The sequence below is a fragment of the Malania oleifera genome, chromosome 10, assembly GCF_029873635.1.
Source record: "Malania oleifera isolate guangnan ecotype guangnan chromosome 10, ASM2987363v1, whole genome shotgun sequence".
NCBI lineage: Eukaryota > Viridiplantae > Streptophyta > Magnoliopsida > Santalales > Ximeniaceae > Malania > Malania oleifera.
Genome location: NC_080426.1, coordinates 62,463,588 through 62,485,413, shown reverse-complemented (window position 1 = coordinate 62,485,413; position 21,826 = coordinate 62,463,588). Strand labels below are relative to the sequence as shown.

At 36.7% G+C, this 21,826-nt stretch overlaps 1 protein-coding gene across 1 annotated transcript in view; it reads left to right on the top strand.

Moving 5' to 3' along the window:
- The first annotated feature begins 8,660 nt into the window (after positions 1 to 8,660).
- Positions 8,661 to 21,826, top strand: part of LOC131166208 (U-box domain-containing protein 44-like) — a 62,849-nt gene continuing 49,683 nt past the window's right edge. Inside the window, exons 1-3 of the mRNA XM_058124554.1 lie at positions 8,661 to 9,203; positions 9,756 to 11,114; positions 16,359 to 16,662. Coding sequence (XP_057980537.1) covers positions 9,882 to 11,114; positions 16,359 to 16,662 — 1,537 coding nt within the window. The 5' untranslated portion in view covers positions 8,661 to 9,203; positions 9,756 to 9,881. The remainder of the gene's footprint in view (positions 9,204 to 9,755; positions 11,115 to 16,358; positions 16,663 to 21,826) is intronic.

Here is a 21,826-nt window from a genome sequence, read left to right as displayed (position 1 = left end):
TGGAAACCAATGACAATTTCAGTCTCAATAAGAAATTGTCGACACTTTGCTGAAATCATCGATAGTTTTGTTCGGCGTTGGTTTTGAATTTTGAATTGGAAAGATCAATAGGTTGGGGATTCGGAGGCAAAACCTCCAGGGATTGATTCAGGGGTATTTGGGGAACTTACTAATCCCTTTGTATGTGTGGGGTTAGCATATATACAATGTTGTAACCTTGGTTTTGAAAGATAGTGAATTTCAGCCGCCGCTTGCTCCTGTGGACATAGGCACATTGCCGAATGACGTTAATTCTTGTGTCATTTGCTTTCTTTATTATATGTGTGATTGTTGTTTCTGTATTGTTCACCGTTAGTTGCTGCATTGCATGATCTGATCAGGTTTGTTTTCGCTGCACATTAATTTGCACAATAGGAACTAATGCCTAAATATCCAAAGTAGACAGAATAATTTGGAAGTGACTACTCGGATTTGGGAACTAATGCCCAAAACATCTGAAGCAGACAATACAACTTCGAAGTGACTACTTGAATTTGGGAACCAATGTCCAAATATTCGAACTAGACAGAACAATTTGGAAGGGACTATTCGAATTTGGGAACTAATGCCCAAAGTATCCAAGGTAGTCTAAACAACTTGGAAGTGACTACTTAGATTTGGGAACCAATGTTTAAATACTTGAAATAGATAGAACAATTTGGAAGGGACTTGTCGGATTTGGGAACTAATGCCCCAAGTATCTAAGGTAGTTAGAACAGCTTGCAAGTGACTACTTGGATTTGGAAACTAATGTCCCAAATATCAAAAGTAGACAAAACAACTTGGAAGTGACTACTCAAATTTGGAAACGAATGTCTCAAATATCTGAGGTAGACAGAACAATTTGGAAGTGGCTACTTTGATTTGGGAACTAAGTCCAAATATCCAAGGTAGACAAACAATTTGGAAATTCGAAGTGGCTACTTGGATTTGGGAACTAAGTCCCAAATATCCAAAGTAGATAGAACAACTTGGAAGGGGCTACTTAGATTTGACAACTAATATCCCAAATATCCGAAGTAGAGAAAACAATTTGGAAGGGACTACTTGGATTTGGGAACTAATATCCCAAGTATCTAAGGTAGTCAAAACATCTTGAAAGGAACTATTCGGATAACTAATGCTCCCATACCTCAAGTACAATACAAAATCATTCAAATTTATGGAAGGCAGTGAATTGAAGATGTGAGAAGTGAAATGAAAACTATTTACAAAGTCTATGAAAGAAATTTATATGATATGAACATTGTGATGCATGAAATGAGGACACATCCTAATTCTGCTTATGCAATGATTTTACAAAACTAATACTATATTCTTGCGAATCTTGACTGGACTCAAAACTGAGACAAGAAACCAAAGGGGAAGGAAAATTAATTAATAGAAGTTTATTACCTCTTCCTAAACTTTCTCTTCAACCATGTACGAAGCTGTAACAGGTAACCTTTCGTATCCCACCAGTGTGGTTGGTGTCTAAATGGAGCCTCTGCGAACACTTCTTCCACCGAACTTCCTTGGGCCTCCTTAGAGCTTTAACCGTCACACAATAGTGTTTGGAATAGAAAGAAAGATTCAAAGAGAGAGAGATTCTTGAACTGAATAGACTTGTATCAATGCTTCTTAATTTTCCCTCTTCGAACACAAGGGTCAGAGCTCCCTTATATAGGCCAGAGACTACTAATGGATAAGCATAACTTGCTTTCTCAAAAGCAGATACCTGACATAAAGCAAAAGTTAAAAAGAAAAGATAAGGGACAACACATGTCTTACTGACTCACTTTAAAAAAGTAAAGAAAGAGGGGACAACACATGCTTACTAACTCACCTTTAAAATAAAACGAACTACCGACAATTTTAATAAAATAGCTTTTGACTACATAACAAAAGATATGACCCAACGAATCGTCCTTTCAGCGAGGCCTGGGATATGACATGATTCTGGACAAATGTCTGGATATGACCTTTCTAAGTAGCATGCTCAGTCTGGCCTGGGATATGATAACACCTGGACTATCATCTGAACCGTTCGATCTCGTCCTCCTTTAGAGATCTTTCAAAGCACTAATGATTTCTTCATCGTGTTGCTTTCTTGCTAACTCTGCAAGTACAATCTGAAGATCACTCTTCATGGCCCGAGTTGAAGGAAGATGATGCTCCAAATTTTTAATCTGATTAATTATTTTCTTTGCTCCAATCTCAAATTCTGCTAAATTTGCTTCCTCAAATTTCTAGAGAAACTTTCCTTCAATGGCAATCAACATTTCATGATCTGCGAAGAATATACAATTTAAAGCCATTATAGCTTCTAGAAGATAAATTCCCAATATATTTTGAACCAATTCATAGAATTTCCTGTATTTCTGGAAATCCTTCCAATCCGGTTCTTCTTCATGAAAATCTGAGACTGCTTTGTCTTTCCAATCTTCTAGAAAAAGATTCCAGAATAAGACTTTTCCTGATTTCAACTCAATTGGTTCAATGTAGCTAGTCCACCATAACCGTCCTAGATTAGTGAAATTTAGCACATGTTTTACCATTGCTGGTAGGAAATCAAAAGCTTGCCCTATTTTGCTAAATCCGAAAAACTAGACTTCTCTTGTTCTTAAGGTCTTTTGTACTGCAATTAGAAGTCCAGGGTTAATATTTCTGGAAATGTGTAATTTTGGAATACACAAACCACTTCTCATCCAAAACTGCTTCAATTTTGGATACTCTGAAATACTTACTATCGCTGTAGTAAAATTGTATTTCTTTAGCTGAATATCCATTTCAAATTTAAGTTTAATCTATTGATGAATGAGTTCTGATGTACTCTCCCTGTTAATAGTTCTGAAGTTTTCTGAAATAATAGATTCAACTTCTTCTAATATTTCGACCACTTCTCTTCATCCAACTGAAAAAGATGTATTTGCTGGGACTATTGAACTGTTAATTATCACTTCTAGCAAAATTTTCTTTTCCTTTGCAATTTCTAGAGTCCTTCACAGAAAATCTTCAATAACGAAATCAATCTCAATTGTTTCTTTATCCTTACTAAATTCTGAAACATTCTTGTTGATGGTAATTGAGTCTTTTTTTTATATGTCTTCTCCTTTTATCCTCCTGGTTCTAGGGTTTTGGACACACTAGGTAGAATAATGTCCAAATTGGCCACAAACGAAGCACTGAATATGACTCTTGTTACTGGGCTTGTCATCCTTCTTGGACAAGCTTCCCTTCTTCATCTCGTGTTGTTCTAGAAGTGGGACTAGTCGTTCTCTTTTCTGAGAAACGCTTCTTCTTTCTTTGCTACTTCCTTCTCCCTTTCTGGAGTTGAAAGTTATCTGTCTCTGTTTGTCAACAAATCTGGCAACTGGGCAATCTGCCACCTTATGCCTTTCTTGACAAATTGGACATGTGTAATGGCTGCTATTGCTGTTGCTATTGCTTGCCACTAGATCTGCAAGAATTCAAATATTTGGTTAGAGTATCGACAATAATATTATCTCTTCCCTTAATATGTTCTACATTAAAGGAGCAATATTGTAACTCATTTTTCCATCTAATCAATCTAGCTTGAATGCATCGTTTTAACTTAATTCCCATGAAATGCTCAACATAGGAACTATCTGTTCTAACGATAAATGGTTTTCCTAAGAAAAGTTCATTAGCCCTAATTCCTTTAAGGACTGCTAACAATTTCTTTTCACGAACTGCGTAATTAAGTTCTGCTCCATTAAAACATCCACTCCAATATCTATTGAGGTGCTCTGTTTTATCAATCTTTCTGATCTTTAAAACACATTCCCATGTAATATTTGAAGCATCGGTTTCCAGAATTATATCTAATTCTGTACCATCTGGATATTCTAATTTTGGAAAATTTTGAGCTTCTTTCTTTAAGGCCTTTACTACTTTAGTATCCTTTGAAATCCAATTCCAAGGATTCTTTATTGAAATCTTTTTCTGAATTGGTACTGCCTTTTTTGCCAAATTTTTTATGAATTTTATAATATAATTCAACACTCCTAAAAAGCATTGACACTGCCTTCTATCTTTGAATTCATTAGGAAATTCGCATAGTCTTTGTACTATATGTGGCTGAAGTTCCTCCTCACTTCCTCAAATTTTTAAACCTAAAAATCCAATCTGAGGTTGCATCCAAATGGTTTTTCTTTCTGAAAGAACCATCCCTTCATTTTTGAACACTTGTGCCACCTACTTCAAATGTTCAAAGTGGTCCTTAGTATTTTTACTAAATAGTAGAACATCATCAATATAAACTGCAACAAATCCAGTCATTCCTTCAAACACTTTATTCATCATTCTCTGGAAGATTCCTAGGCATTAGTCAATCCAAACAGCATAACTAGCCATTCGAAAAGCCCAATCGACGTAGTGAAGGCGGTAAGAGCTACTACCCTTTCTTTGACCTTTATCTGCCAATATCCCTGACTTGGGATCGAATTTAGAATAAATTAAGGGTTTCTCTCTTCTTATTCTATTTCTAAGAGACTCGTTATTAGGTAAATTATACCCATCATCGTCAATAATCATCCGGGCTTTTCCACGTACTTGATCAACATGATTTGTCACCATGAATGCAGCACTCCTGTGCTCAATCGTACTATGCCTAATAAGTCCCAAATTTAACAATTTTGGAATTTGCTTATCAAATTTCTTTATCATTTCATTTGGATAACTAATCCCTTTACTCCTAATAATTGTATCGGGATTTTTGAGCCACAATATCAGCTTCTGGCATGGCTTTCTGTCATAATGCTTGCGGATTCTCCGACCAATTTTCTGAAAGCATCTTCTTGATTTCTTCAAGATTACCTCCTGACTGATTTACCTTTAGGATACTTCCTGACACCAGTTCCTTCCAATTATCAAGTTTCCTCTGATAACTAGATTTTTCTTCTGATTTCTCTTCTTCTACTATCATGTAATTCTTTATAATAGTACCTGAGGACTTCGGAATGAAATGGTTGTCTAAGATTATTCTTTCTGAAAATATCGTAAATGGCTGATATTTTCTAAGGAATTTACTTTCCAAGAGAAAATCATCGGGCAATTCTAGAATCAAGCAAGGAATCTGTTCCTCATAATCTTTGCCATTCATCCTTATCTTCACATTTTTGGCAACCTCTCCAATCTGGAGTAATGTACTTGTTACCAATTATAACCTTAAGGTTTTTCGATTCCCAAGTCACTTCTGGAAATTTAATCCTCATACAAGACCACGTACATCCCATATCGATAAGGGCTATACATTCTATCTTACTGATAGAAATGTTCACTAATGTTGCCCATTCTTCGATTTTGGCACTCAAAATAGATGTTCCCATATATGCTATATAAGATTGGTTTTCATCTTCATCTGCATAGATAGGGATCCTTATGGTTCTTTGGCTAACTACCCTTCTATTACTTGAAATTCTTCTCAATTCAGATGGTCCAGATCCTTCTGACCTAGTTTCTGAATTTAGATCTTCCTCTCTTGATATACTTGCTTTGCTAGGAGTATAATCACTCAGAGTTTCTGTTATAATTAATCTATTTTCCTCTAGTCGTACTAACTCTGGCAAAAGATTTTTCAATCTTTCTTCTGTTCTTGGGGTTACCCAAATCTGAGGCCAACTTAGTGCTCTTGGATTCACAACTTCTGGTTGTAATCCTCTGACTAATTCGGTTTGATTTGTCTCGAAGAGTTGAGTGAATCTACTAACTCATCATCTTAGGGCTGGCTTCCCCGTATTATAGAACTTTAAATACAACCTGGCAATAAGTCTAATGCACCTCCTTTCTGGGCTACATTTTAACATATATTTCCATTCTCGTGTATTTACTTTAATCTGTAGAGTTTTCTCCACACTTTTGTCTTGAAGATCAACATGTAAATCTGGTATAACTTTTATCTAGACTGCTCCTGAATGTAAGTTAGCCCTTGCTCCTACTAGTAAGGACCTACCAAAATTACCTATACTTCCATCCATAACTGCAATAAGGATAGGAAGATCTTGCCCTTTCCTTACTAATAAATCTATCCCTACCTGGATAATTCCATAGTGGACATATCTTGCCTTTTTATCCATTGCTCTGATACCATATTCTCGTGAATCTTGACTGGACTCAAAACTGAGACAAGAAACCAAAGGGGAAGGAAAATTAATTAATAGAAGTTTATTACCTCTTCCTAAACTTTCTCTTCAACCCTGTATGAAGTTGTAACAGGTAACCTTTCATATCCCACCAGTGTGTTTGGTGTCTAAATGGAGCCTCTGCGAATGCTTCTTCCATCGAGCTTCCTTGGGCCTCCTTAGAGCTTCAACCGTCACACAATAGTATTTGGAATAGAAAGAAAGATTTAAAGAGAGAGAGAGATTCTTGAATTGAATAGACTTGTAATGCTTCTCAATTTTTCCTCTCCGAACACAAGGGTTTGAGCTCCCTTATATAGGCCAGCGACTGCTAATGAACAAGCATGACTTGCTTTCTCAAAAGTAGATGCTTGACAAAAAGCAAAAGTTAAAAAGAAAAGATAAGGGACAACACATGCCTTGCTGACTCACTTACTTTAAAAAAGTAAAGAAAGAGGGGACAACACATGCTTGTTGCCTCACCTTTAAAATAAAACAAACTTCCGACAACTTTAATAAAGTAGTTTTGACTAAATAACAAAAGATATGACTTGAGGAATCGTCCTTTCGGCGAGGTTTGCGATATGACATGATTTTGGACAAATTTCTGGATATGACCCTTCTGAGTAGCCTGCTCAATCTAGCTTGGGATATGATGACACCTGGACTATCATTTGACCCTTCTGCGGTTACTTCTTTTCTTAATTACCTTTATTGTTTCTTTGTAAGGTATCCATGAGGTTTGGTATGCTTCAGCCCAACTGGCTCGAGGCATCCTCCACTCTTAACTCTCCCTACTTTCTGAAGGAATTTCAGTTTCTGCAGTTTGCACTAGATCACCTTCTTCCCCTGCTAGAGATGCCAATCCTGGTGCTTTTTCTACTGCTCTCATCATAGCTAGTCTTAACTAACTTTGCTTAAGATTATAAGGGGATTCATCTTCTGAATCTTTCTTTTCATCTTCAGATTCAGAGTATTCTGAGAAAATAAAATAAATACTCTCATCATCTGAGTCAATCTCCTCTCCCCAAATTGGTTCATACAGAAAATCTGAAGAATTCTCCATCAAGATACTCTTGAGGCTACCCTTCCTTGCTTCAACTTCTGGACAGTTATTAGCTTTATGGCTCTTCTTACCACAAAACCAACAATAGTTACAATTTTCCAAAGATTTTCCTTGTGGACACTTAGGATATCGTCCATATTTCTTTTTTAACGATTCCTTGACATCTTTTCTAACCTTGTTGGGTCTAAGATATCTCTTCTCTGGGTTTTTCAGCCTTTTTTTAGAGCTCTTCCTCTTTCCAAATTTTTTCCAAGTCTTTCCTTTGACTTTCGATGATTTGATCATCTTGTTATGGCAAACTCCTCCTACACAACTAGTTTCTACTCTTTCTGAATATCTAGTTGGTTTCTGGTTATAGCCATTTCTCCCTGCTATCTCACTTGTCTTGGGACAACAGTCTGGATTCATGTAAGGCATTTTTCTTACATCTTAAAACATATGCCTCTGCATACAATAAAGTCTTATCATTTGTCTTACTGTTTCAGTTTTAACTCAGAGAGTATCTAATACTTCTGTATCTCTCTCTCTAGTCCAACTCATCATGAGGATGCACAACTTGCCCTCTTTAGGTATGCTCGTGAGCCAACGCCTATCCAATCAACAAATAAGATTCTGAAACCAATATTCAATTTTGCTGACCATTTTTCAAATTCCAATATGCAGAAAAGAAAGTTCATGTTTCGTCAATGATGCCCTCACGCCCTATTCAAGAAATGATGATCTTGAGCAGAAAATACCACTCACATTGTCTGATGTGAAGGTTGCACAACTTATAATTTTCATGTCTAATAAATTTTTTATTGTAAAGTAAAATAATTAAATAAAGTAATTATAATAATTTTCATTTTATTATAGTATTTTTAAATATTTATTATTTTAAATTATTCTTATAATATTATTTGATTTAAAGACAAAAAATGAGCATTTTTAATTAAGTTTTAATTTTATAAATATTATCCAAACATGTTTCTGATTTCTAATTTTTAGTTTATATTTATAGTTTTTAATTTTTATTTTTATAATTTTTAACAGTAATACCAAATGACTTTTGTATCATACATATACTACAAAAAAACAATAAGCATGCAATAACTTAAAAGTATTTTTTACGATGCCTTAAAATAATTACATTCATAAAAAATAGAATGAGAAAAGGTATTCTTTCCACTAATTGGAAAATAAAAACAATAAAGGTAACATTACCACTTGTTATGGTCCTGCAACGAAATTTCAATATGCCAAAAGAATTATTTAATAATTATTAAGTATAAAAATTGGAAAACAAATTTAAAATGGCAAATCGCAATTGAAAAAAAGACAAAAAATCATTTAAGAGCAACATTCATGATAAGAATATACATATATGAGGAAGGAAGTTCGGAGATTTTAATGAATATATTTTATCATATCGTAAACTTTGTCATAAGACAAATAACATGAACTATAGTTTTGGATTTTCGAAAAGGAAAATGTATTTTACGGTGTAGATGGGGCAAGGAAGATGATTGTGGAACAGTCAATTAGAGTCGCCTTCCTTAGGCGGGGTTTTAGCTTGTGGGAGGGGGAGAAAATCTTTGTAGCAGCGTTTCGGAGTTGGGAATTTGGACTCGCGGTCACTCTTGACTCGAGACGAGGACAGGCTGGGGAGAAATACGCGGACTATATTTCTGTGCTTCTCGGGGCCCAGTAAAGAGAGAGCATCGATGCTTCAAGAACACCACCAGCATGCTGCACAAAAACTACTTTCATGGTGTTGTCTGTGGAACTGTTTGGTTCTGGCCTCCTCTCTCGCCAGACCCATTTTTCCAGCCCACTCTCTCCGTGTCCTAAATTTTATCTCATGACTTTTTTTCCCCTCTAGGTTTCTATTTTTTCAATTCGTTGTTTGGGGAAATTCAGATCCTGTGTGCTGCAAGATTTTGATTCAGCTTCAGAGCGGCGGGTTTGTTAATTTTCATGGACGTTAACTTTCTCAGGTCAGCTTTTTTATTTGGTTTTCTTTTGGACGCGGTAATAATCGTTGAACATATCCATTTAGTTCGCGTTAGCCGTTGACTGATTTGGTCTAGCTTGTTGTTCCACTCTGAATAAAAAAATTCCGAATTTTGCCTTTTTAGTTGCTGCCAAGCAAAGCGTATGGTTTTTGTTAAATGAATATCAATTTCACGTGTATTTGCACTTTTAATATCAAATTCATGTATATTCGCACATTGGACGTCTGAATTTTAAATTTCCGCTATTTGTCATCTGAGAATAACACGCAGCTGAGTCTAGCAAGCGTGTTTTGTTTGTTGGCATTGGGTTCTCCATTTCTTGAAGACCATGATAACTCAATACAGAAAATTCGAATTTCAATTTTTCTCCTTTTTTCTTCGGTTTTCTTGGCAACCAAATGGAGGGTCACCTCCAGATTTTGCTAATGTGTTAAACTCATGGTCAATCTATTGCAGTTTGGTGGCGGTGGTTTTTTTTTTTTTTTCAAGCCAATAACGAGAGCTGATTTTTCTCTGGAATGGAATTGGATGTAGGTTGTTGCAACGTAAAATGGTTCTGGGTATGTACAGCTCTGTTGACTTGGATAGAGTGGATTGGGTATCATGGCATTAGACAATATTGCTACATAAGTACATAGTGTTTTAAGTTAGTGCAAAAGGATGACTTTGGATTTGGTTACAAGTGCCTCTGTTGTGCCTGCTTCAGAAGTTCTTTCTCAAGCCGTGGAGGGCATTCTTGAAATTGTGGTCGCTGCCAATGATGTCCTTATTGAGAAGGAGAGCTTTGTGGAACTTGGCAAGTACCTGGAAAGGGTCGTCCCTGTTCTAAAAGAGTTGAATAGAAACAGCACCACTCATCCTGAGAGCTTGGTAAATGCCATCAACATTCTCAGCGAAGCAATTAAAATTGCAAAGCAGCTAACACTGGAGTGCAGCAAGAGAAACAAAGTATATCTCTTAATGAAGTGCAGGGGGATAGTTCAACGCATACAGAAGACTACAAGAGATATCAGCCATGCACTTAGCCTCATTCCTCTGGCCTCACTGGATCTTTCATCAGGTATAATTGAAGAGATTGGAAAGCTACGGCATATTATGGAGGGAGCTGAATTTAAGGCAGCTATGGCAGAGGAAGAGATTCTGGAGAAAATTGAATCAGGAATAGAGAAGAGGAACGTTGATCGTTCCTATGCTAATAAGTTGCTTGTTCTCATTGCAGAAGCTGTTGGAATTTCAACAGAGCGGTCAATACTGAAGAAGGAATTTGAAGAATTTAAGAGTGAAATAGAAAATGCACGGCTGAGAAAGGACCAGGCAGAAGCCATACAAATGGACCAAATAATTGCTTTGCTGGAAAGGGCAGATGCTGCTTCATCCCCCAGGGAGAAAGAAATGAAATATCTCAGCAAGCGGAATTCTTTGCGTAGCCAGCCATTAGAACCTCTCCAGTCATTTTATTGCCCAATCACACGGGAAGTTATGGTGGAACCAGTGGAAACTTCTTCAGGGCAGACATTTGAGAGAAGTGCGATTGAGAAGTGGTTTGCAGATGGGAATAAATTATGTCCCCTCACAAGGACCCCTTTGGACGCATCAGTTCTACGGCCTAATAAAACCTTACGGCAATCAATTGAAGAATGGAAGGATAGAAACACAATGATTACAATTGTTTCAATGAAACCAAAACTCCAATCAGATGAGGAGGAAGATGTGCTTCATTCCCTAGGACAGCTACAAGATCTATGTCAGCAAAGAGACCTACACCGGGAGTGGGCTATTCTGGAAAACTATGTACCAGTTCTTATTGAACTTCTTGGCACAAAGAATCGTGACATAAGGAATCATGCTCTTGTTGTTCTTTGCATCCTAGCAAAGGACAGTGATGATGCAAAGGTATAGCTTTCTTTAACTATATCAGTTTGTTTCTCTCCTTCTGATGATAAGGCAATTAGGCAATATGATGATGCTTAGGTACAATGTACCGACTATGTCAGTTTCTTTCTCTGTTATTGGTGATGAGGCATATGCAATAACTTTAATCTCTCATTAATCTGAATTTGTAAGTTTGTATAGCATTTTATTTTTGTTGCAAATACGAAATAAATTGAAGTTTCAGTGAATAAAATACAGCACTTAGGGTTAGAGAGGGAAAAGAGAGGAAGAGAAGAGAGGGAGAAGACCCACTCAGCAGTCCCCTGGATCTTATCTACAGCTCCACGTCTGTCCGCTTCATATATTAGTAATAACTAGTAGCGACCTGTGCAATGTGTGAGATTTGATTGGATGTCATTTTCAAAAAAATAAAAATAAAAAAAATTAATGAGTTTTAAATTCTCTTGAAATTTGGTAGTCAATTAGTAGGGTGCCAACTTCACCTCTCACCAGCTGATTGCTTGCTATGACCCTATGCACATACAGCATCAAAATGAAGGATCCCACCATCTAAAAAAAATTAAGCAGTTCAATTCTCAAATGCCATTGACTCATAATTACCCTTCTTGAAAAATGTGACAATATTCACCAAAAATAAATAGAAAAAATTTACAGAAGGATTAGAATATACTATGGGTTGATTTGATGCAATCATGCAACCTCCTAGATGAGTAATATGGAATTGGAAAGAATTGCTTGTATGCACAGATTTGTATATTTTTAAGTCATAAACAATAACATGCAATTATTTACATATTTTATCTAAACTATAGATAAAAATTTACATATTTCTTTAGTGCACTTTCATGTTAACTTTGATTTTCTATTGATCTGTGCATGTTAGTTTATATTTATTCCACTGGCACCTTATGTTTGCTAAATGTGACCACAGGAATAAAAGCAATAAAAAGTGGGTTAAAATTCTATACCGTGATTATCATAAATTTTCAATATTCTTGTGTACATTTGCCTATGAATGCCTAGTACATTAGAAAACACATACGGGGTATAATAATATTTTGGGCAATAATTTCATAATTTCTCTTGAAACTGATAGAAAGTTTAGACATGACGAAGATTAACCTGGAAATTTTTCTTTGGTGGGCAATCCTCCACCATTGATTCAATGGACGATTCCTTTCTAACAAAAAAAAAACATACGTAAAATTTATATTTACTCTCCTCTTTTAAGATTAATTGCTACTAAAAACTTCTAAACTCCAAATAATGGAATCAACAGACATTAAATTCCCTTCAGATTTGAGAATATGTGGCTGGCTCAATCGTCTTCTCGGGAAAGAATTTAAGAATGGTGGGAGGAGTTCCAAATTCAGGAGCGGGTAGGTTTTAGGCTGACGAAGAAGCCAGGTTTTGTTAAAGATAGGGTTAAGGTGAGGAACAAAGAAGTGTTTGGGAATATTGGGGATCAAAAGGATTTGAATAATTTAAAAGGTTTAGATTTGTTAGAGGAGTGTGGTTTATTGTGAGAGGAAGAAAGGGACAGGAGGGCTCATCTGTGTAATGAGATGGAATTGCTTTTGTTTAGAGAAGGGAGAAGTTGGTGTCAGAAATCTACGGTTCCTTGGGCCAAGGATGGGGATTGTAATACTAGATTGTTCCATAGAGTTTCTAATGGGAGGAGAAGGAAATGTTTGATTAAAAATTTGAATTGGATTCAGGTATGATGGTGAGGGATCAGTTGCAGATTGAGGAAGGGATTACTAATTTTTTAAAATCCCTTTGCTTTGAGTTATGTGGGAATAGGTTGATGGTGGAGGGTCTTGATTGGGAACCCATCAGAGAAGAGTTTGCTAATTGGCTCAAGAGGCTGTTTGAAATGGGAGAGATAAGAAAGACAGTGATGATGATGGATAGGGATAAAGCTCCAGGTCTGGATGGTTTTACTTTGGCTTTTTGCCAAGATAGTTGGGCTGTTTTGAATGATTTTTTTGGGGATTTTCATAAGAATGGTGTAGTGTGTAAGAGCATTAATTCTTCTTTTATTGCGCTTATTCCCAAAAAGGAAAGGTTGAGGAAGGTGAGAGATTTCAGACTGATAAGCTTAGTTGCTAGCATCTATTAGATTCTTGTTGAAGTCTTATCAAGGAAACTTGGGTAGGTATTGGGGGATACTACTTCATTAGCCCAATCTGCTTTTGTTAAAGAGATACAAATTCTAGATGCAATTTTGGTAGCTAATGAAGGGGTAGAGGCTATTAAAAGGAGAGTAAACAAGTCATTATTTTTAAATTAGATTTTGAGAAAGCTTACAATTTGATTATTTGAATATTTCCTGGATAAGTAGATGGTTAAGAAGTGCTTTGGGTTCTTATCGTATAAATGGATCAAAGCTTGCCTTAGTTCGACCAATTTGTCTTTGATTATTAATAGTGAGCCTAGGAAGTGGTTTGAGATGTATAGGGGGTTAAGACAAGGGGATCCATCAACTCCCTTCTGGTTCATGTTGGCTGTGGATTGTTTGAGTACGCTGCAGTCATGTGCTTAGGAATATGGTGTGATTAGGGGTTTGGTGGTTGGTAGGGATAAGGTGGAGTTGTCTCACTTACAGTTTGCTGATGATACTATTTTCTTTTTAGAGAATTGTGCTAAAAGATTTCGCAAGGTACTCACACTGCTAAAAACTTTTGAGAAGATTTCAGGACTGAAAATTAATTTGGTTAAAAAGTGGTTTGGCTGGTATTAATTTGAGCTGTAGGGAGTTGGAGGATTTTAGATCTCTTATGGGGTGTGATTAGTTGTCTTGGCCCATTTTATATATTGGCTTTCCTCTTGGGGTTGATAAGAAGATTGAGTTTGGAGTTGTTGAACCATGTGGACAAGATTGTTATACTCCTCTTGGGACACGGTAGATGATTTACTATGCTCCATAGGAGTGGTCATGTGCACTCAAAATGTCAATAGTAAAATTAACCTCGACAATGCACTTATTGGCACCAATCAGTTTTTGATGGGGATCTCAATAGCGATGAACAGTATGGGTTTCCTTACCACAATGTGTGTAAATGCAAGAATTGCACGACAAATTCCTCATCCTGGTATGTATGGGTTTCCTTACCACAATGTGTGTAAATGCAAGAATTGCATGACAAATTCCTCATCCTGGTATGCTATCTTTGCCATGATCACAATCCAAACCTCGTCCTCAGTCTTCCAGTACTTCCTTATTGTGGTTAGAGGTAGTGCCATGCCTTAACTATTATGGGAAGAAGCTTGAGAAGTGGACTGGCTTCTGTCTTTGGTATCCACTCGGGTTCTAGTATATGCTTCATTTATGGATGGTATGGATTACCAGCAAGAATCTGATCATGAATAGATTGGAGCTCAAGAGTCAACCCATACAAAGACTTGGCAGCCAAGAACTATGCTTGTTGCCTCTTAATCATCTCAAAGTGGAACTAAGTAGTTGGTGGATATTGAGTTCTGCATGCATATGCTTGGGAATTTTTAATAGTCATCGGTGGACCTACCTTTTTGGTCATATTTGAAAAACTTCTCATTCAGGTCAAAAACATGAGTTTGATTTTCATCTTGGGAGAAGCTTTCACGAAGATCACTCTATGCATGCTTGGCTGTTCTATGAAACATCATGTTCGCAGCTATTCATGGCTTCATGCTATTTCACAACCACTCAAGCACTGTCACTCTCTTTCATCCAATCTTCATGATCCTTGGAGTCTGGAGATGGTGGACAATGCAGCAGATACATGGACTTCCTGTTTGCATTAATACCTGCACTGCCTGTAGGCACAAGCAGTTGGAGTATCCAACCAATTCGATGGTTTTGATTTGCATGTTAACAATATCAGCGTAAGCTTTCTTTGTAGAATCCATAAGAACCACCCAAAATGCACCACAATCAGCACACATCAGTACCAAGAATGAAGAACACAGCACCAATGCAGATTTAGGCAGAACGCACAAGCACAAAACAGCACTCTAGAACTTCAATAGGCAGCTACGACCACAGTTACAGTAAACTAGGTGGAATCACAGGCTGAAATAGCCTCTCACTAATCCTGCCAAAATTGACTTTGACCACATAGAATAGAGAAGACCATAACTAAGAAATGCAGGCACTTAAACAACAGTGCTGACAATAAATAATTTGGCAGCATCTAGAAGCATAGGCAGGCATGACCAGGAGATCACGTACAGTCACCCATCATAAAAGTATCATCACTCAACAACTAGTCAGAGGAAGCATCAGAATGGTAACAGCAGTACCCAGGAAAAAATATGTGGCTTCCTTTACATCTGCAAACTACCACGAGCCCCACAAAGCCAGAGTTGCACATGGCTGAGAAGAGGAGACGGAACTCCAGACGAATCTCAAACCAGAGAAGAGATATCTATTTTAAGAGTTGACAAGGTAGAGGAAGGAAGGAAGAAAGGAAGAGAAGTGGCTGCAACTAAGTCAGATTAATCAGGTTTAGAGAAGTTTAACACACTGATACCATGTTACAAATCTGAAATAAATTGAAGTTTCAATGAAGAAAATACAGCACTTAGGGTTAGACAGGGAGAAGAGAGGAAGATATTAGAGGGAGAAGACCAAGTCTGCAGTCCCCTGGAGCTTACATACAAGTCCAGGTCCGCCACTTTATATATTAATAATAATAGGACTTGAAGGATAAAAATGACCCCCCTTGTTCCACATAATTACTGAAATAGCATATACTCTTCTAAAAGTTTTATTAATAGAGTGCAGCTACCATGTGTATGCCTGCCAAGGGATTAGAATCAGATTGGATGCACATAGTCTGCCTTTGGTGCTTGAAGGATTTATGGATTTGGATATACTTTGGTTTAGATTTCATTACAGGGTCCCCATATTTATTGGTCATTTTCCATGTCAAAGGTGAGATCCAGATCCAAGTCGGGAATAGATATGTGGATACTGAAAGTAATCAATGAATCCATTTTAAATTAAGTTGGGTTTGATGGAGGTCTTCTGGAGTCAAACTTGGATATCCAAATTTGATATTGATTGTGTTGGTGAACTTCATAGATATTATATTCATTTTTGGTCCAGAGTACCTATTGCGGCTGTTTATTCTTTTTGACCAGAAAAAAAGAATACCTCCATTGTCCTTTTGATGCATGCTATTCACCTTTTCTGTTATAGATATAATAAGCATTCATAATTTTCGTATTTTTTTTTTCCTGAAATTTAATTTAATGCAGGAAAGAGTTGCTAAAGTTGATAAAGCAATTGAATATATTGTTCGCTCTCTTGGACGTCGTCCTGGGGAAAGGAAGTTAGCGGTGGCATTACTAGCAGAATTATCAAAAAATGATATGGTTCGAGACAGCATTGGAAAGACTCAGGGTTGTATATTACTCTTGGTGACTATGTCAAGTAGTGATGACAATGAGGCTGCTAGAGATGCAAAGGAGCTTTTGGAGAACCTCTCATTCTCAGATCAAAATGTTATACAGATGGCAAAGGCAAATTATTTTAAATATTTGCTGCAGCGTCTTTCTTCAGGTTTTTTCCTTGAATGCACTGCCCTTTTATCTATTAAACAAGCAATATCTAGAACATTACAGTGGCCATCTTACAGATTTGAATATTGCTTAATGGCCACAAATTTCTGGTGAAGCTGTTGCGACCCGTGGTGAGAGAAACCTTCTATCTAATAATTGTTATTATTATATTGAATAAAAGGGCTACCTCATTATTGGTTTGCCAAATACCGAAAATTAAAATCTTCTGCCCTCAAATCCATATTTCCCCCTATATTTCAACTTTCCTCTTATATCTCCTACACACTTCAGGATACAGCTAATCAATAATCATATATCCTAAGAATGTGTTTACAACACGGTATCAGAGCATTGATATCCTCAAATCTGATTTATTTGAGTTGATTTTGAAGATTATATTTTTTGTCTTTTCTTATCTTTCCTGAGTCAGTTCTCAAATCTGGCTGTCTGGTTTAAGAGTCATTTAGGGATGCTATTTGTCTTGGTTAGGCTGTGCAGAAGGTTGATGCTTTATGTTTTAGTGGTTTGCTGATGCAAGGTCAGTGAGTTAGTTATATACTATTTCTAGTATACTGCTATAGCTCTGATGTTCCATTGGCTGGTTATGGCATGATGATGTTCTTTTGATGCTGTGTGTGGTCGTGATTGATTGTTTGCAATCTGGTTTAGTTGCTGGTTAGTTTAGATTGGTGTTCAATGACTCTATTTCTTGTTCTTGCCTGCACTCGCTCATCATGCCTGTTGTTGTTGCCAGGTTGTTTATTAAGTGCTTGCAGTGCTTTGCTGTGGTCTGCCCTATTTTATGTGGTCAAGTGATTCTTCCTAGTATATTGTAACTTCAATTTTGTGGTCACAGCTGCCTCTTGAGGTTCTAGACCTTTGAAGTTTTGAAGTGCTGTTATATGCTAGTGTGTGCTTCCTGATTGTGGATTGTTACTGTGCTGTTTGTTGCTTCTTGTAGTGTATTGGCAGTGGTTTTGATGGCCTCTGTGGAGAGAGCTTTGGTTGATACTGTTAAAAGTATAAAATAACAACCATCAAATTGGTTGTATCCTCCAACTATTTGTTGTGGTCTCAGGTAGAGTGTGTGTTCATCTTAACGTAAAGAAAGTCCTAGTATCTATTGCATTCTCCTTCATCTCCAAACTCCTAGATTATAAAGGTTGGATGAAAGAGAATGAAATATTGCTTGTGTGATTGTGGAATAGCATGGAGCCATGAATTGCTGCAAATGTGATGTTTTATGGAACAATCGAGCTATTTGGCATGATCTTGGTGAAATTTTCTCACAAGATAAAAATCAAACTTGTGTTTTTGACATGTATGAGTACTTTTTAATATATGAGCAAGAAGGTAAATCCATCAATGAGTATTATAGCTATAAAGTATATATGGGAGGAATTCAATATCCATCATCCAGTTAGTTCTGGAGATGAGTAAGAGGCAATGGGTAGAGTTCGTGGCTGCCAGGTTTTTGTTTGGGTTGAGTCGTGGACTCAACCCATCCTAATCATATTTTTGTTAGTGAATCCAAACCATCCATGAACAAGATATATGCTAGAATCCAAGGGATCACCAAAGATAGCTCTCACCATTCTTTTAAAGCTTCTTCCCATGATAGCTCATCTAGTTAGCACTGCCTCTAACTGTGGTTTAAGGAAATGTTAAAGGATGAAGACAGGTTTGAATTTGTTTGAAATGAGCTTTAATCTTTTTGCTTGTGCAAAGGGATTATTCATAATGCATTATGTGTGCATACCACTTAGCAAAATGGAGTAGTTGAAGGGAAAAATAGACATTTACTTGGCATAATAGACATTTACTTGGCATAGTACAGTCTCTACTCTTTTGCGTATTTCTAAAATTATGTGGATTATGCTCTTCTTATAGCTTGTTATTCTTTTAAACAAGATTCCCTCCAAGCTCTAGGGGACAAATTGTTTTCTATATTGTCCACCGTTCAAGCATCCATGTTCTTTGCTATGCTGTGTGTCTTTGGGTGCATGTTTTTTATTTATGTTCCAACTTCCACATAGTTAGGAAAAGTATCTCCTCATGTTGTTAAAGATGTCTTTGTTGGGCACTCGAGAACTCAAAAAAGGATATAGATGCTATGATCTCTGAAAACAAAGGTGTAGTCCCAAGAGAGGGGGAGGGGGGGGGGGGGTGAATTGGATTTAAAAATTTCTTTTTAATATATTCTTGACTTCTTGTTGATTTACCAAATACACAACTTATACTTACAATAATATCCAGTCCAAAACCATATACAAATAAAGTATTTAATCAAGTAATCAATCAATCAACCAAACCAGTCAAGTTTTCCAATCAACCACAATATCCAATCAAGATAGTTATTTTGTTTGCAGCTCTGCGTATACGAATTTGTAAGCCCTGCAGAGAATGTAATTTGTTTCTCAATTTAATATACAACAAAACATTCACACTCTTCCCAAAATTTAGAATTCAAATAAACTCTTAGTTATTTATCTTTGGGCGTTAACCAAGTAACGTACTCCCTTATGGTTTCCGCTAAGTATGGTTTAACCAAAGTACACCATTTCGGTTTCCGCAACCCAAATCAAAATTAGACTTTAAGCTTACTTGATTTCCAAATATACGTAGTATATATGATTACAAATTAAATCATCCACGCAATTTATATTTGCTGAAAATAAAGAGTAAGAGAAAGAGAGAGTGAGACCGTTGTTTTTACAAGGTTCGGCTTATACCCGGCCTACGTCCTCGCCTTTGGCAAACCACCAAAGGATTACTAAAATTAGTTTCTTTGCCAGGCGGAACAACACCGTTTACACACTCCTTTAGTAGGATAGAGCCCGCCTCTCCAAATGATGTACCCTCGTTCAATCACTCCTTCAATTAGGCTAGAGCCCGCCTCTCTAAGCAATATCCACTCGCTTAGCCAATGTTTCGAACACCTCAAATCGTCCAAGAACTACACAAGTTATGATGAAAATACTGCGTACAAAAGCACTCTTAAAAAAGAGTATATTAGTACAATTTCAGCTCTAGGTAGTTTAATAATTTAAATACCAATAAGAAATAGAACTGAAGCTCAAGAGTAGAATTCACCAAGCGTTCCTTTGTGATTTTAGAAAACTCAGTATGAGAACCTTAAGTTGGTGTTTCAGTAGCAATTCAGATGATTTTTCTTCAGCAAGAGTTTGAGCAATATGGAGCTTTGAAAGAGATTAAGAGATTTGATGAAAGTATGCTGTGTGACTGCTTGTATATTAAAATCTTGGGATTGAATGAGTATTTATAGGTATTCTAGGATTAGTTTCCTTGTTCCCCAAGTGACTTGGAGTGTCCTCCAAGTTTTTACAACGTTCTTATTTGAAAAACCAATTTTTGAAATTTTTCCATTGGAATTTAAAAATTAAAAACCCGTGGAGTCAGTCGGTTGGATAGGCGACTGGGTAGTGTAATTTCACAGGGTCATTCGGCTGAATAGGCGGCTGACACCCTTCTGTCTCCTAGAAATTAATTCAGGAAATGGTCAGTCGGCTGGCGAGACACAGTTCATTTTGGGTCAGTCAACTGGGTACTGTTAGTCGGCTGGACAGTTATTTCAGCTAGTATTTCTCTGTTAGTTGGCTAACTGAACCAGAGTATTTCTGGTCAGTTGGCTGGGTAGACCTTGTACTGAATTTTTGATGATTTTTCAATTTTAGTTTTGCTCACATATTTTGATCTTTCATAAAACATTTTTCGGGGTTTTTAAAATAGGTCTCTAAGTCCATAAATATCCCCTAAAGAGCTTCAACAATATTTCAAAAGATATTTAAATATTAAAGCACTTACATAAAGACTTCTAAGCTTTTTGTCATTCTTGAACACTTTAAGTCTTCATGCTTTGGTCTTTTTCTCGTCTTCAAGCTTTAAGATACTTTGAGCTTTTCATTGAGTGTTCTTTAATATCCATGCTCTTATTATCTTCAAGCTTTAGTCTTTTGATGCTTAAGTACTCGGAGAAGCTTTCACTTGACTTGTCTTTGATTTCCAAGCTTGCATCCATGACAAATGTGAGATGAGTTATATATTCCTGAAATAGAATCACTCAACAACACATGTTAAATCATCTTCATTTGTTATCATCAAAATAAGATTGAAAAGCCTAGTAAGGCCAACAATCTCCCCCTTTTTGATGATGACAAATGAGAAGCAAAGATAAGGATAAAACGCCCCCTAACTATATGCATTCCTTAACATGTGCTCAAAGTCATAAATATCCATATTCTCAAGATCCTCAAGATCATAAATATGCCATATTCCATAAATATTCCATACATCATAGATACACATACATCATTCCATACATCATACACACATCATCATAAATGTTTCATACATGTCATTCATAAGGATAAACATTCCATGCATAGATAGTTATAATTCCATTTTTGCTTTTCACAAACTCTCCCCCTTTGGACATCAATCAAAAAGAAGGGGAAATAAACAAGCAATGTGACCAAGCTAAGTGTTTTATCATTACATTCTGAAATACAAGCAAAAAGTTACAAATATTAGTTTGTCAAGAATCACATTAGAACACATCAGTTATCATCAGCTTCATCTTCTTCTTCTTCTCCTGATTCATCATCTTCGCCTTCTTCAGAACCATGTTCTTCTTCTGTGTTTTCCTCATCATCACCATCGCCATCTTTGGAGTCCTCTTCGTCACTTCCAACATTACTTACAGGAGCAGAACTAATATCCATAGGATCAGAGGGACGAGAGGAACTTGCTAGGTGTTTTTCAATGCGACCCAAACGGTCATTAAGAGAAGAATAATTTGCTTGAAGAGCTGAGAAGTTGGTTTGAAGAGATTGGATTCCCGTTTGCATGTTTTGGCTAAAGCTTGTGAATTGTTGGTAAAAAGGATTAAACCAAGCAGGAGGACCGGCAACAGGAGGAGGTGGATGAGCTTGACTTCCGCTACCCTTAAGAATCCATCCATCATCATATTTTTCATACCCCATTAACTTAAGAGTTGTAGAATTAAAAATATCATAGTGGGTACGTTTTACAAAAAAATCGGAGGATGATGATATTTGTAGTTTTGCAAAGAGCATATTTAGGACTCCTTCGTAAGGAAGGGTAACTTGCCGTGCCTCTGCTCGTGAGAGCATTTATTTGAGCAT